This window comes from Acinonyx jubatus, chromosome B4 (genome assembly GCF_027475565.1).
Source record: "Acinonyx jubatus isolate Ajub_Pintada_27869175 chromosome B4, VMU_Ajub_asm_v1.0, whole genome shotgun sequence".
NCBI classification, from domain to species: Eukaryota; Metazoa; Chordata; class Mammalia; order Carnivora; family Felidae; genus Acinonyx; species Acinonyx jubatus.
In genome coordinates this window covers 15,680,236-15,694,367 of record NC_069387.1, presented here as the reverse complement: position 1 = coordinate 15,694,367, position 14,132 = coordinate 15,680,236, and the positions used below count along the sequence as shown (strand labels likewise).

Below are 14,132 nucleotides of genomic sequence, written 5' to 3'. Positions count from 1 at the left end.
GAGAGGGTAAGTGACTTGCCCAAAGTTGCATAGCTAGGAAGCAGCAGACCTACGATTCCTGTTTACGCTCTTTGGCTCTCATTATCGAAGAGGGACAGGTCTTCAAAATCAGTGCAGAAAGAATAGATTTTAGGTGACTATAAACAACGATGTTCTACTAATTTAAGGCCTTCACTGCAAACGTCTCCCTCTGTGAAGTATGCTGTGCCCCTCAGGAACAGCTCACAGCTGAGGCCTAATGCTGGCGCATCGGTACTGTGATGTAAAGGCCTTCTTGAATAAGCAGGACGTTGCAAGTGGAAGATGAATTCTCAGGGCCTTTCTGATTCAGATCCCTTCTGAATACAATTTCCTCTCTTGAGGACATTTATTGCCAATTTACTCCCACATGACTACTTTTTTTTTTTATTTTCCATGCAATTCATAAAGACCATTCTTTTTGCTGGGTGAAACCAGAATGTAATGTATTCATCATTCAAATTTGCATAAACAGGGTATTCTCTCCCTTCGGCCAGGCTGTGTAAGAATCCACATCACGTTTCACTGGGGAATAAAGAATGGCCTGGATCATGAAACTCAAAGATGATTGCCAAAAGTATTTTAAACATTTGGCAGACTGTCTTAGTTCTGTTGGATATTAATGTTCACGGGAATGGCAGGCAGGAGAGGAAGAACAAAATATGATAGATTTCAAGTTATACGATGAGCTCTTAAATAACTGAGATATGCTGTTATTTTTTTTAACATAGTCTTAGTGTTATATTGTGCTCCTTAATTATTTCTGATATGCTTCCTTTGTGCCAGATGTTAACTAGCATTTTGGCTTTTTTTTTTTCAAGTGTATTTTGTGTGTTTTGAGGGAAAACAACACTGAATGTCCTCAAGTTTGATTTTTGATATTTGTATTGTCAGAAAGTGTGCTGAGCTTCTGTAATTAGAATATAAGCTCTGTGGGACATGTCACTGAGGATAACTTTATGGGAAACTGTAGGATTAGAAAGCTGTTTTTCTCCTTTAAGAACATTTGTAATTTGCTTTGGGAAAGAGTCATCAATGTGTGTCCTTATTTTCTCTGTGCTCCCCATCCTATCCTCCTCCTGAACTACTCCTGATTGTGGCACCCTCACCTCACACAACTTGTGCCAGGGTTTGGACGTGAATGCCTACCTAATCTGAGGAGATCTAACATCTATAGTTGTCTCCACGGAGATGGTTGCACATTATGATTATGGCGAACGTTTTCAGTCTTGAAATGATTATCACACGTGATATGCTTTAGAGAGGAAATACCATGTATCCAGATGTGGTGGGTCAGGCAGAAACTGGGTTGGAAAGAATTGAAAAGATTTCACGATAGGAACAGGTAGGATCTCTATTTCAGAACGCTGGCAAGGTATGGATCAGGGAACCAAACACGTTGGGGTTTCTAGCCTAGGATTCTAGAAGGAAGAATCCGTTCAACAGAGAATTTAGAGAAGAAGGCTAGCCTCTCTGGGCAACATAAAGAACATGAGCAAGGAACGCGAGTGGGGAAACTGAGACACGAAGGATGTTTGGGGAATGCCCACTGTTCCAGTTTGCAGCAGAGCTGAAGAAGGAGAGAAAACAGAGTTAAGAAAGAAACATAAGTGGGGGCTATATTGTGAAGACCCTTTAGGATCAGCGTGAACAGTTTGTAATCAGCCTGTGTAGGAATGGGGGTCTACCTCCCTCCCTCTCAGGAGATTGATATTTTCCACGAACTCGTCCACATAGTTTTGGCCTGTCTCTCCCCTACAGGGTAAGATCGTTGGTCATATTTATTTTGATTTATAGTACCCATGCTAAACAGACTCTAGGTTTGTGTAACATTTTGGTTGTTGACCGTATATAAATCATTGTGATTACATAGCTCCCTTTATAGGTGCTGATGTGTTTATTGTACTAATATTACGTAACAAATACTAGAAAGGTTTGTTTCATGCATTATATTTGTATGTTACTGTGTATATATGATTTCCATAAATTAAGTTGGCTTAAGAGTACCTTTGTTCGGGGGCAACTGGGTGGCTCAGTCGGTTAAGCATCTGACTTCGGGTGAGGTCATGATCTCGCCGTTCACAAGTTCCAGCTCTGCGTTGGGCTCTGTGCTGAGAGCTCAGAGCCTGGTGCCTGCTTCAGATTCTGTGTCTTCCCCTCACTCTGCCCCTTCCCCACTCACATACTCTTTCTCTCTCTGAAAAATAAATATTTTTTAAAAATTAAAAAAAAAAAGAGTACATTTGTTTACACCAGATTTAAAAAATGTCTTTTGGATAATTTCAATTTGAGCAGATAATTAACATGTGGCCAAAAGGGGACTCGCTTTCTCAAAAACTAATTCAGGCTTAGAATCTTAGAGCTGCAGGGCCCTCAGCACCCATTTCTCCTGCTTCCTTCCCTTTTATTTTGCAGATGGGGAAACCAGGCTCAGTGCAAAGTCACATAATCAGTTATTGCCAATGCCAGGGCTAAGATTCTGTTCTCTGCTGTCTTTCTGCCACCCTTCGTATCTGAAATAAGTGACCAACAAAAACATTTAAAAGCCAATACACATTTACAATGAAAAAGTTTCATAGGAAACATCAAAATGGAGCAGTTTCATAATTCAGATAGGGTAGTCATACTTTTGTTTATAACATTACATTGGGGCACTTGCAAAGTTTCTAACAAATCAGTTCTTAACTTATTACAAGTGGCACTCCCCAGTTTTTCCTAACAAAAGTTAACGTGTGGTGGTAATGGGAACAATATGACACCACACCATGAGATCATTTCCTCCCTTGCACATGGCCATGTTTTACTTTGTGATCCGGCTTCTGACGACGTGGTCACTGGAGCATCTTGGAGAAGCAAGGCCCCGGCACTTGGAGGGACATAAGTACTTCCGCGTTATATTAACAGCAGATCCTCTGTTCAGGATACTTTCCACGTTAAAGTACAACGAACCCCACTAACAATTACAGCGAGCGTCCTCTGTCCTGGCGTGCACAGGGGCTCTCTGCTGCATGGCCGCTGAATTCTGAACTTGTAACTAACTCTGGGACCCGCTCGCGGGAGGAGGCTGGTTTATCTCTGTCACCCCAGCACAGCCACAAAACCTGGCACGTGGTACGTGCACAAAACCAACGTTAGTGAGGTCTGGACACTTAAGGCTTCCAAGTGACAGTGAAGCAGCGAGCCTGGAAAATGAGGTTTTCTGGGTTCTAACCTGTCTGTGTTAAATCACTTTGAGGCAAAGGTAGATTTCGCCCGTCTACGGAGCACCGGCTTAGTGTTTTCTTCCAAAGTCCCTGAATGCACTCTGACAGGAAGATGGAGCGTAAATCAGGCTGCTATTCACTTGGGAGGCCGTACTGTTTTGTGTCCGTTGTCCCCCCGCTGACCCCTGTCACCCCCGGGGCCCCAAGCTGCTTGAAGCTCTCTGAGCGCGGGAGCTGCGGGAGAGGGGGAACTGAAAAGCCGCGGAACCAGAGGCGAGGGAGCAGCGCGGGCGGAGGAAGGACGAGATGGGGAACCGGCAGGCCTAGCTGTGAGGCGGCGGCAACGGCGTGGAGATGGAGCCCCTGCGGGTCCTCGAGCTGTACAGCGGCATTGGGGGCATGCACCAGGCGCTGAGAGGTGAGGAGCACACCCCGCCTCTCCCTACGTTCACCCCTCCGCGCTGCTCACAGCCGGGGTGCGGGGGAGGGGCGAAGCGGCGAGACGCTGGGGGCGGAGAATGGAGGGGGAGGGGGCGCTCGGTTGTCTTGGAAACCGCCCCAGCGCGCCGTCCCCGCCCGGCGCTGCGGGCGGAGACTCCTTTCCTCCCGCCCCGAGCGATGCCTGAAGGGCGGGCCGCACGTCTCAGAGGACTCCGTTTGTGAGTGCTCATCCGCGAGGCCAGGCTAGAAACTCAAACTAAAATGGTATCCGCGAAGCGGGGGAGAGGCGAGCCCCTGCCTGGTGCGGGTCCACAATTCTAAGTGTGGCTGCCACCTAGAGGCGTGGACACCTGCTGCTTTTGCCGGGGACGAAGTGGAGACGAGGGTGGGGAGGTCGGTGGGGGTCTTGGCCGGTGAGGGGATGGACTTTCGAAGGGATAGCTGCAGTTCAAGGTCGAAGTTAGGGAAGCCTAAATACACTGTGGAGAGAAGGCATTGAGTCAAAACCTGCTCCTTTGTGGCCTTTGAAAAGAAACAGCTGGTCTTGTCTAGATACTTTGGCGCCAGGAGAGCGGAGTTGAAACTTCGTTGTGACCTTGGGCTAGGTCCTTCACATTTTTGAACATGTTTCCTGGTTTTAAAATGTGAAAAATAATCTATTTTCAGAGAAGGCTTGTGACGATTAGAGATGAGGCGAGTGAAATGTTTAATAATAGTGCGTAGTACATTGTAGCCACTCAAAGCATTATAAATTATTAGTACCTCTCTTTTATGTACGTCTTCGATTTTGAGATTTTAAATTTCTTTAGTGGTAAGTTGGAGCTGAAAGGTTTCGTTTTTGGTGACGTTTGCTCAAAAATAATTCTTGAGCTCCTGTACTGTGCCAGGTAGTGTCGAGGCACTGGAGAAACAGCGTGACAAATAGACTTGGAGCATGCGTGTTTATTCTTAAATTACTAAGAAAACCACAAAACTGAAACTTGCCTGCTTCCTTTTTTTAGTTTCGAGGGTAAGAAAAGACTACTGTAAGATACAGAGAATGTATAATGAGTTGAGCATGATCAGTTTTCTGAGCATATATATTTGGTTGTAGATGAGGTCAGTGATTATTAAATTTTTATTACTTACAATTATTTTCTGGCTCTCTATGTTCACTTCTCTTATCAAAATTTACTAGCTTGAAAACAAAAGAAAATTCTAGGGGTGCTTGGCTAGCTCAGTCAGAGGAGCACAGGGCTTTTGATCTCCGGGTTGTGGGTTCCAGCCTCATGTTGGGTGTAGAGATCACTTAACACGAATGAATGAATAAAGTTTCAAAAAAGAGAAAATTCTGGAACTATCTATTCTCTTAGTTAATTTTGTAAGATTTTATAATGTCAGCATTTTCCCCCTTGTTTTGAAAACCCTTAATGAACATAATTTTAAAGCTTGTTTTGTACTTTGTCATAAACTGTAACTCAACTACTCTTCAAGGGTTGAACATAAGATTATCCCCTAATTTTTTGCAAGTATAAATGTGCTACAATTACATCCTTGCGCATAAATTCTAATTTTCTCTTTAACCGTTTTTTCCAAAAGTGAAATTAATTTGTTTAACAATAAGAGACTGTGTGCCACTTAACAAAGTAAAATTGTGAGAATCTTTTTAAAGGTTTTTTGATAGATAATACAGCAAATTAAGTGCCTCCCTGAACTACATATTCATTAGGAATTGTAATATCCATTTTTTAACCTTTGCTAATTTGATAGGAGAAATTGTATAATTTTAACTTGTGGTTTTTTTTGTTCAATGAAATATAAGTATATTTTCTCCTATTAACCACTGCAACCTGAATTTGTACACATATTTCTGTTACTACTGCTACCATCCTGAATGTAAGCTTTATTAAAATAGTTTCCCAATTGCTCCCCTGCTTCTACTTTTCTTCCCCGCTCCACCCTTTCTCCACAAAAGAGAATGATCTTTTGCACAGTAAATCAGATCATGTCACTTCCCTGCTTAAGTGGCTTCCCTTTGAGGTTAGAATCACAGCCCTGTCTTCTCCTCTGCTTTGGAGATCTGGCTTCTGTCTGCCTCTTCAACCTTATGTGCCACTGTCCTCCTCCTTCTCGTATCCAGACTCACTGGTCCTTCTCTGGGCTCCTCAAACCCTCCAGGTTCCTGTTATGTTCTGGCCTTTGTTTTTGCTGTCGTCTCTATCCAGAGTGCTCTAATCCCAGACTTTTCCGCTGCAGCTGCATTTCATGTCTCCTGTCTTAGTTCACATGTGGCCCCTTCAGAGTAGCCTTCCGTGGCTGACTCTGTGATTCAAAGTAGCCTTCCTGCTGTGTCTCCAGACCTTGATGGACTCTCACCTTTTGGTTTCAGGCCTACCTATAAGGAGTATTGACTCTTAATCATATCTGATGCAAATATTTTCCCCACATGTTTGTATTCCGGTGTTCATTTGTTTGATGCACCAAAGTTTAAAATTTTTTTGTAATAAAATGCATTGCTGTTTCCCATGTGGTTTTTATACAGTAAGAAAGACCAAAGGTAAGAGCGCTAACTGCAGTATTTATTAAGGACCTTTTACATGTCAGGCTCTATGTTAATGATTTAATAAACTAGTTAGTGGTAAAGCCAGTATTGTAACCCAGGTTTCTGCACCTGACCTCTTAACCATGCTGTGCTGCCATTTTTATGTTTAAATCCACTACTTGAATCTACAGTTTATATAATAATAAGCACAAGAGGAATAATAACTTCAGATTTCTAGATAAGGTTTATGATCGAAACATTTTTTTATTGTGGTAAAATACACATAACATAAAAGGTACCATTTTAACCATTTTTAAGTGTACACTTCAGTGGCATTAACTAAATTCACAGTGTTGTGCAAACATCAACACCATCCTTTCCAGAACTTTTTCATCATCCCAAACAGAAACTCTGTACCCTCTAAACAAGGACTCCCCATCATCTCTTCCTTTTTGTATCTGATTCACTTAGTATGTTTTCAAGGTTCATCCATCTTGTAACACAGAAGTGCTTCAATTCCTTTTTATGGCCGAATAGTTTTCCATTATATGCATATACCACATTTTGTTTATCCATTTCTCTGTTGATGGTCTTGGTTGTTTCCGCCTGTTGGCTCTTGTGAATAATACTGCTATGGGTATTGGTTTCAACGTATCTGATTCCCTGCTTTCAGTTCTTTTGAATATATACCCAGGAGTGGAATTGCTGGAGCATATGATAATTCTATGTTTAACTTTTTGAATAACTGCCAAACTGTTCCACAGTGGCTGCACAATTTTATATTTGTACTAGCAATGTGGGGGGGGGTCCAATTTCTCCATCTATCAAAATGATTCCTTATTCCAATATATTTGTGTGTGTGTGTGTATGGGTATGTGTGTGTGTGTGTATATATATATATATATTTTTTTTTAATTAATTAATTTTTTTTTGGTAATAGTTATCCTAAAGGGTGTGAAGTGATATTCTAGTCTGGTTTTGATTTTGATTGTTCTAACAACTGAAGTTAAGTGTCCATGTGTTTATTGGTCATCTGTGTATTTTCTTTGGAGAAATGTCTATTTATGGCTTTTGCCCATTTTGGAATTGGATTGTTTTTTATTCTGTTGTAGGGGTTCTTTATATATTCTGGATATTAATCCCTTATGACTTATATGATTTGCAGATACTTGCTTCCACATAACTGAATTTTAAAAGATAAATTTAATTGCTTGGGCAGCATGATAGTTTTGTGTGAAAACCAATGGACATTTTAATACCTCAATTGAAATTTTCATCTTAAGAAGGAAATGCAATGTGCTCTTATATTGTTGCAGTCACTATGTAGATACTTTTTTATCTTCTGAGTTTCATTTAACTTTATTTTTTATCTGCATGTCCATGTGTTTACCTACTCCATATCTTCTGGTATTTCTTTTTGTTCTTGTCTAGCTTCTAGCACAGTCCTACACTTGTGACAGGTTGTCTGTGGTTGGCTGTTGAGTTTATTATTGAGTTGGTAATCATTCTACCATTATGTTGATAGAAGCATGGTTTTTTTAGCCCAAATTTTTATATAATACAGAACTCTTCATTACAAACCACATAATCTATTCTCTAGCTAACATAAGCAAAAAAAAAAAAACAAAACAAAAACCCCCCTCCCCACCCCCCCACACACATTTGGAAGCTCACAGAATCTACATAACACCCAGCAAAGAGGTTAGGTGAATAGGAGCACTTCTCAAACAACATTCTGGGCTTTGCTCCTACACAGCTTCATACCGACATCACTGCTTTCCCTGATACTGCTGGGGGCCACGTGTGAGAAATGTCATCACTGTTTTCCCCTGAAGGGTGGATGCTTCTACCATCTCTGTCACCAAAATGATGGATTTTTTTCATTTGCTTCCTCACATTGCTACTTCTGAATTAAAGCTGTATATGGATGCAGTTGATTGGTGCACATTAGATCCCATTGCCAGCAAAGAAAGCTGGGAGAGTGAGTTCTGGGTTCTGTTTTGGAAAGAAGGGACTCAAAATATGGTAAATTTTTCAAACATAAAAGACACAGGCAGAGATTCTAGATGGCCACATGTATAACAAATATCTTTCACATTATTTAAAATATGTTGCACTGTATAGGGTCCACTTATTACTGCTTTGACATTATTTATGCCTACACAGTCTATAAATTCTTGGCTAATGAAATGAAAATACCTCCATTCAGAAAGCAGTGGGAGAGGTTGTTTTGCGAGTTATATGTTTTAAAAAAAACTTTTTTTTTCAACGTTTATTTATTTTTGGGACAGAGAGAGACAGAGCATGAACGGGGGAGGGGCAGAGAGAGAGGGAGACACAGAATCGGAAACAGGCTCCAGGCTCTGAGCCATCAGCCCAGAGCCTGACGCGGGGCTCGAACTCCCGGACCGCGAGATCATGACCTGGCTGAAGTCGGACGCTTAACCGACTGCGCCACCCAGGCGCCCCAACGAGTTATATGTTGGTGGGGCCTGCAAGGCAAGATGCAGATGTAAATAAGATTTACCTGCAGAGGTAAATCTTATTTGTTAATAAGATTTTGTTTCTCTCATAAAAGGTGGTATCAGGAAAAAAGTAAAATGTGGTTTAAAGTGTTGAATAAAGGAAAGCTCTAGCTGATATATATATACATATATATATGTATATATATATCATTAAGGATTAAGGGATATAGGTCATAAGGGATTAATATCCAGAATATATAAAGAACCCCTACAACAGAATAAAAAACAATCCAATTCCAAAATGGGCAAAAGCCATAAATAGACATTTCTCCAAAGAAAATACACAGATGACCAATAAACACATGGACACTTAGCTTACATATAGATAGAGAGAGAGAGAGAGAGAGAGAGTCAGCCACTGAGACATCCTTAAAAGTAAAAAGGCCTGCTCTACCAAATAATTTCTAAAGGTGTTGATTTTGAGTTTTAGTTACATAACAATCATATTTAGTAGGAGTTACTCAGCCTTAATATTTTCTGTTAAAATGTTAAGCCATTTGTCAGTCTTTAGTTATTTTCTGAATTTCTTTATCTTCATTTCTCAATGACTTATATGCCAACCTGGGACTCTCCCAAACCACTTTAGAATTAGGTGTGCTTAAAACTGAACCTGGCAAGTTTATTATTATTAAATGTAGGTCTGAATGTCACGTGGGGATGTTTCTGGAGCAGTAGCTGTAAGGGGCTAGAATTTGAGCCGCTTAATTTTTTTTTTCTCTTTTATTGTCTTTGGGATTGTAAAAATGTCCTCTTTTTTGGCCTATTTCCCCATAGTTACTCTTATGACTTCTTACCAGATTTAAAGTGAAGTGATGTAAAAATTTGTCCCGTTTGAAAATATGTATCATCGGTTCTCTATTATCTATAGAAGTTATCAGATTGTTTTTTCCAAACTTGAAATACAAAGATGAAATATGTAGGATGGATTTTGTATATTCAACAGAGGAGAACCCTAACTTTCCATTGGGTGATAGACGTACCTATCGTTTATGTGTTGAAAATGAACGTTTACTTCACCACAGAGTATTACTGTTTTGCAGAGATCAGATCATTTGCCCTGTCCTAACGTGTAGATGACCGGCTTAATTTGTGTTGTGACCTACCTACTGGGGCTTTTAGGGGCGCAATAAACCGTATCCCTCTTCGTACTTCTGAACAAAGAGAGAAATAAAACAGGAGGAAGGCAAACAGGAAATAAGAATTTGTATGCTTTTTATTCCTGATGAAGTCTGCGTCGGAGGATGTAGCTTAGTGAGAGGGCCAGATGGGTCAGCTAATATTCAGCCAGACGATCAGGCAGCACACCTTTGGGCCCAGCTGGAGAAGCAGCAGAACACATGTTGCCTGTGGGTAGCTTATTCCCAAGAGGAAGACGGGTGGAGCCGAGCCAGCAGGCCCAGTTGGTTCTTCTCAAATTAGCCCATTGATTACAGCGGTCACTCTTCCTTCCCATGGAAGTGGTGAAGGGTTGGGATGGGGGAGGGGTTTAAAATGAACAGAAAGCGCTCACGTGGAAGAAACATCAGGAGCAGGAACACATACACTTCACATGCCAGATGCTTGTAGGAATCCTTCAGCTGTCACGGTTTTTCTATTTTTCAAATGCTCTCTCAGCCTTTTAATATTTGATACTTAAACCGTCCCCGACAGTTATTTGGTAGCGTCGCATAATTTGAAATACGGTGGTTTGTTTTTGTAGCAGCTTGGTCTTAAATCCTCCTGTGTTTGGCACTGGGAGATAGTAGCATCAGACAGTGTTTGTGTGGGACAGTTTCAGGGAGAGACCATTTCATCTCCTCGTCGACAGGACACGGTTCTGTTGTCAGAAGGCCTTGTACTTCCTAGCTTTGTGACCTTGGACAAAAACTTAACTTTCCGTGCCTGTTTCCTTTTCTATCAAATGGGGACAATTATAGTACTTACCTCAAAGCGGAGGTATGAAAATTATACATTAATAAACACAAAGCGTGTCACTAGTGCTCGGAATGTGGTCAGTGCTCAGTAAATACGGGCAGCTATTACCAAAAATACTAAAGTTATAGAAAGTTATTACATGTTGTTAAAAATGGCCTTTAGAAAAAGCTGGTTATTAAGTATTTGAAGTTGTCAAAGAGCTTTCAGACTACATTTGAATTCTGCAGGACTGGATCAGCGAAAGAAAGAATTATTTATAGCTATAGAAGATAATATGGAATGAATATGTAGGAAGAGGTAAAAGAGAGGGGCAATGAAGAGAGCAGAAAATTCTGTTTCACCCTCTTGATTCTCTAGAAAGCTTCCTTATCCACTAGGGAATAGGTTTCCTCACTGGATCTACTTTGTGCATTTTCCTGGGCTCCTATTCAATGTTTTTGGAGCTACTCCATATATTTCTCTGAGTGACAAAATGAATGCCATTATTTAGGAGTCAGACTGAACTGCCAAGTATGAGCTGTGTAAGTCCTGGAAAGTTGTGTGACTTTCTGAGCCTGAACTCTCTGTGAGACGGATGCAGTAATACCTTCTCACAGGGTGTTGTGAATGATGTTAAATGGAACAGCGGATGTAGGAAATACAGCGTAGGTACTGAGTAAATCTTAGCACCTTTTCTTCTTCCCACAGTGTTTTGTAGCTGGCTTTCCCTACTTAATTGCATTGGATGACCTCATTGATAAAATCGGGATAATAACTAACCTAACAGGCTTGGTAGGAGGACTTGATAGAACTGTATACATAGAGGTGGTATAGTTCCTAGTATATAATATGTCATACCTAATACTGCTGATGCTACTTAGGAAGTCGAACATTATCATATACTTGTTATTTGTATTTGTTTTGTGCTGTGTTCATGTTGCCCTTGGTTTATTCTTTTTTTATAATTGGTGATTTGCTATTCCATTTTGTTATGATATTTTTTCCAAGCAGGATTTTGGAAGATAGAGTTTTTCAGATAGTCAGGAAGGGAAAAGTTACACCGGACAGAAGGAACATCCTGTACAGACACGCAGACGTGAAATAGCGTGGTCTGTGTGGAGACATACAAATATTAAAATCTCATTGCAGTATAAATGCTATTAGAAAATAGATTTTTATGAGGTACCAAATCATGCAACGCCATACAACCTGATAAGATGCTTGGATTTTTATCTCCTAGGTCTGGTTAGCAAATGAAAGTTAAGTTAATGAAACTGTCGTTTGTGTTCCAGAAATTGTTTTGGGTGACCATGATGTGGTAGTGGTGGCAAGTGGAGCAGAGAGGCATGGTGGCCAGTGAGGAGATTATTGTCCAGAGATCACGAATTTAGGCAGAGCCAATAAATGGAGACGATGACTTAGATTATATACAGGATCTAAATATCAACAAAACCTGGTAGTTATTTGAGTGTCAGTTTCCTAGGTTTATGACGTGGGTAGTTTATCAGATGGGATTGTCAAGGTGGGAGAGCAATAATAGGTTCCAATTTAGACTTGCAGAGTTTTGAGTTGTCTGTACCACCCACGGAGAAGCCACATGGGCAGCTGCTTGTCAATTTTGGCCCGAGGGGTCGATGAGACCAGAAATAAAGATTTGTCTCTGTGTATGTGTTGAGTGTAGGGAAGAGGACCAACAAGATGGAATGCTGGGGGGCAGCGACTTCGTGTGGCCAGGTAGAGAAGATGTATTCACAGAGCGAAACTGAGCAGAAAGAATTAGAGAGCGAGAAGGAGGACTGAAAGAACACTGTGCCATGAAAATAAATGGAGGAGAGGATTTTAAGGAGTGATTTGATATTAAAAGCCAAGTAAAATAAAGACTAAAATGCATTCTTGGGTTAGTTGCCATTTCCTGGCTGGTATCCTACGTCGTAGCCTTCTGAGAGGTATTAATCAGTTTGCCTTGATGGTCGAATAAGTTTAGGAAGCTCTTCATACAATATTGTCCCATGAAAGTCTCGGGACACGTTAATAGACCAAAAGTGTTGAGAAGCCCTGCAAAAAGGGTGCTGTGTGGTTTAAATCCACACTTCCCATATGTATTTGAGTAAGGAACATTTTTTTTTTTTCTAAGTGGGGAAGGGGGTCACACTTATTAGCATCTTGTAAGATAACGTTCCTTAGAGCGCGTCTTGGGAAATGCCTTCTGGGCAGCAGGAGGGCCCTGATGGTGCCATGGGAGAAGGTGCCAGGTCCAGTGGGTTGGTGAGTTGAGAAGTGCCAGGGCGATGCACAGGGACTAATGTGCATTACCTTTGATGATGCTGACCACACTGACTGGCTCTAAAGTGAGCTTCTCTGCAATTTTTCTGTAAGGCCAGATTTTGTAATGTTCCCGTTATCTCTGTTGTTTCTAAAGGTGTACAAAACTGAACTCCTGCTTCTTCTTCCCCCTTCAGTCTTCCTCATCCTCATATCAGGTGTCTCCTTTTCTCTCGTGCCCACACCCATGTCTTGGGGCCATCTTTGTTTGTTCTCTTTTACTCATCTCGGCAAATGCCACGGGATCTCCCTTCAAACTCTATTTATACTTCCATATTTCCTCTCTAGCCTCACCTTTACCACCTCATCCATAATCTCTGGATTCATTTTTAAGTTTTATCAACCTTAATTTGCGTGCCACCCCAGATTCACTTGGCCCCACCTGCCCCCTGGCCCCTGAGCTGCTTATTCAGTGTTGTTCCCCAACTCTGCCGCTGTTGCCTCGTTCCCTAACACTTCCAGAATGCTCATTCCACCCCCAGTATCCAGACTGAAATGTTGCTCCAGAAGCTGCCTGGAGGGGTCGGATAACACAGCTTGAAGTGGAGAGGAGAGGAAGAGTCATGCCTCTGCAACAATAGAAAATACTTATATATTGGTCTCTGCCCCCAGTTCCTGGCACAGAGCACCTAAAACCCTTATAATTTCCTGAGTGATAAGAGCACTAGGAGCATGTTTTGTTCTCATATGTGGTCTTTGACCCTGGTTCCTGACACAGAGCTCCTAAATCCCTTGGAATTTTCTAGGTGGTAGGAATGTCTTTTGTTCTAATGAGGCGGCTCTTGATCTGCTCCTGGATGGCGTCAGGATGGGGGGTGGTCACTGGGAAGACTAAGGGTAATTAGCATGGAACTTTCAGCTTCACTCCCATTCTCTGGGAAGGAGAGGGACTAGAGAGGAAGTTGATGGTTGATCGTGCATATGTGATGAAGCCTTCATAAAAATCCTACTAGTATAGGGTTCAAAGAGCTTCTGGCTTGGTGAACACATCCACGTGCCATAATGGCGGTGCACCCCAACTGCATGGAGACAGAGACTCTTGTGCTCCGGGCTCTTCCATACATTGCCCTATGTATCTCTTCAGTGGGCTGTTCATCTGTATCCTTTATCATATCCTTTATTATGTAATCAACTGTCAGACATAAGTGTCGCTGTGAGTTCTCTGAGCTGTTCTAGCAAATGATGGAATCCAAGGAAGGGGTTGTGGGA

General features: G+C 41.5%; 1 protein-coding gene across 9 annotated transcripts in view; it reads left to right on the top strand.

The window, feature by feature from the left end:
- TRDMT1 (tRNA aspartic acid methyltransferase 1) overlaps positions 1-14,132 on the top strand; it is a 91,014-nt gene that overhangs the window by 15,741 nt on the left and 61,141 nt on the right. For 2 of the 9 annotated variants that reach the window (XM_027073536.2, XM_027073528.2), the window contains exon 1: positions 3,512-3,639. The exons of 5 other annotated variants lie outside the window; for them this stretch is intronic. In XM_027073536.2, the coding sequence (XP_026929337.2) occupies positions 3,576-3,639 (64 nt within the window). In that variant the 5' untranslated portion in view covers positions 3,512-3,575. Of the gene's footprint in view, positions 1-3,497; positions 3,640-3,791; positions 3,927-14,132 lie in introns of those variants that run through there. 2 more of the 9 variants (XM_053225344.1, XM_053225348.1) reach the window with 2 other exon arrangements.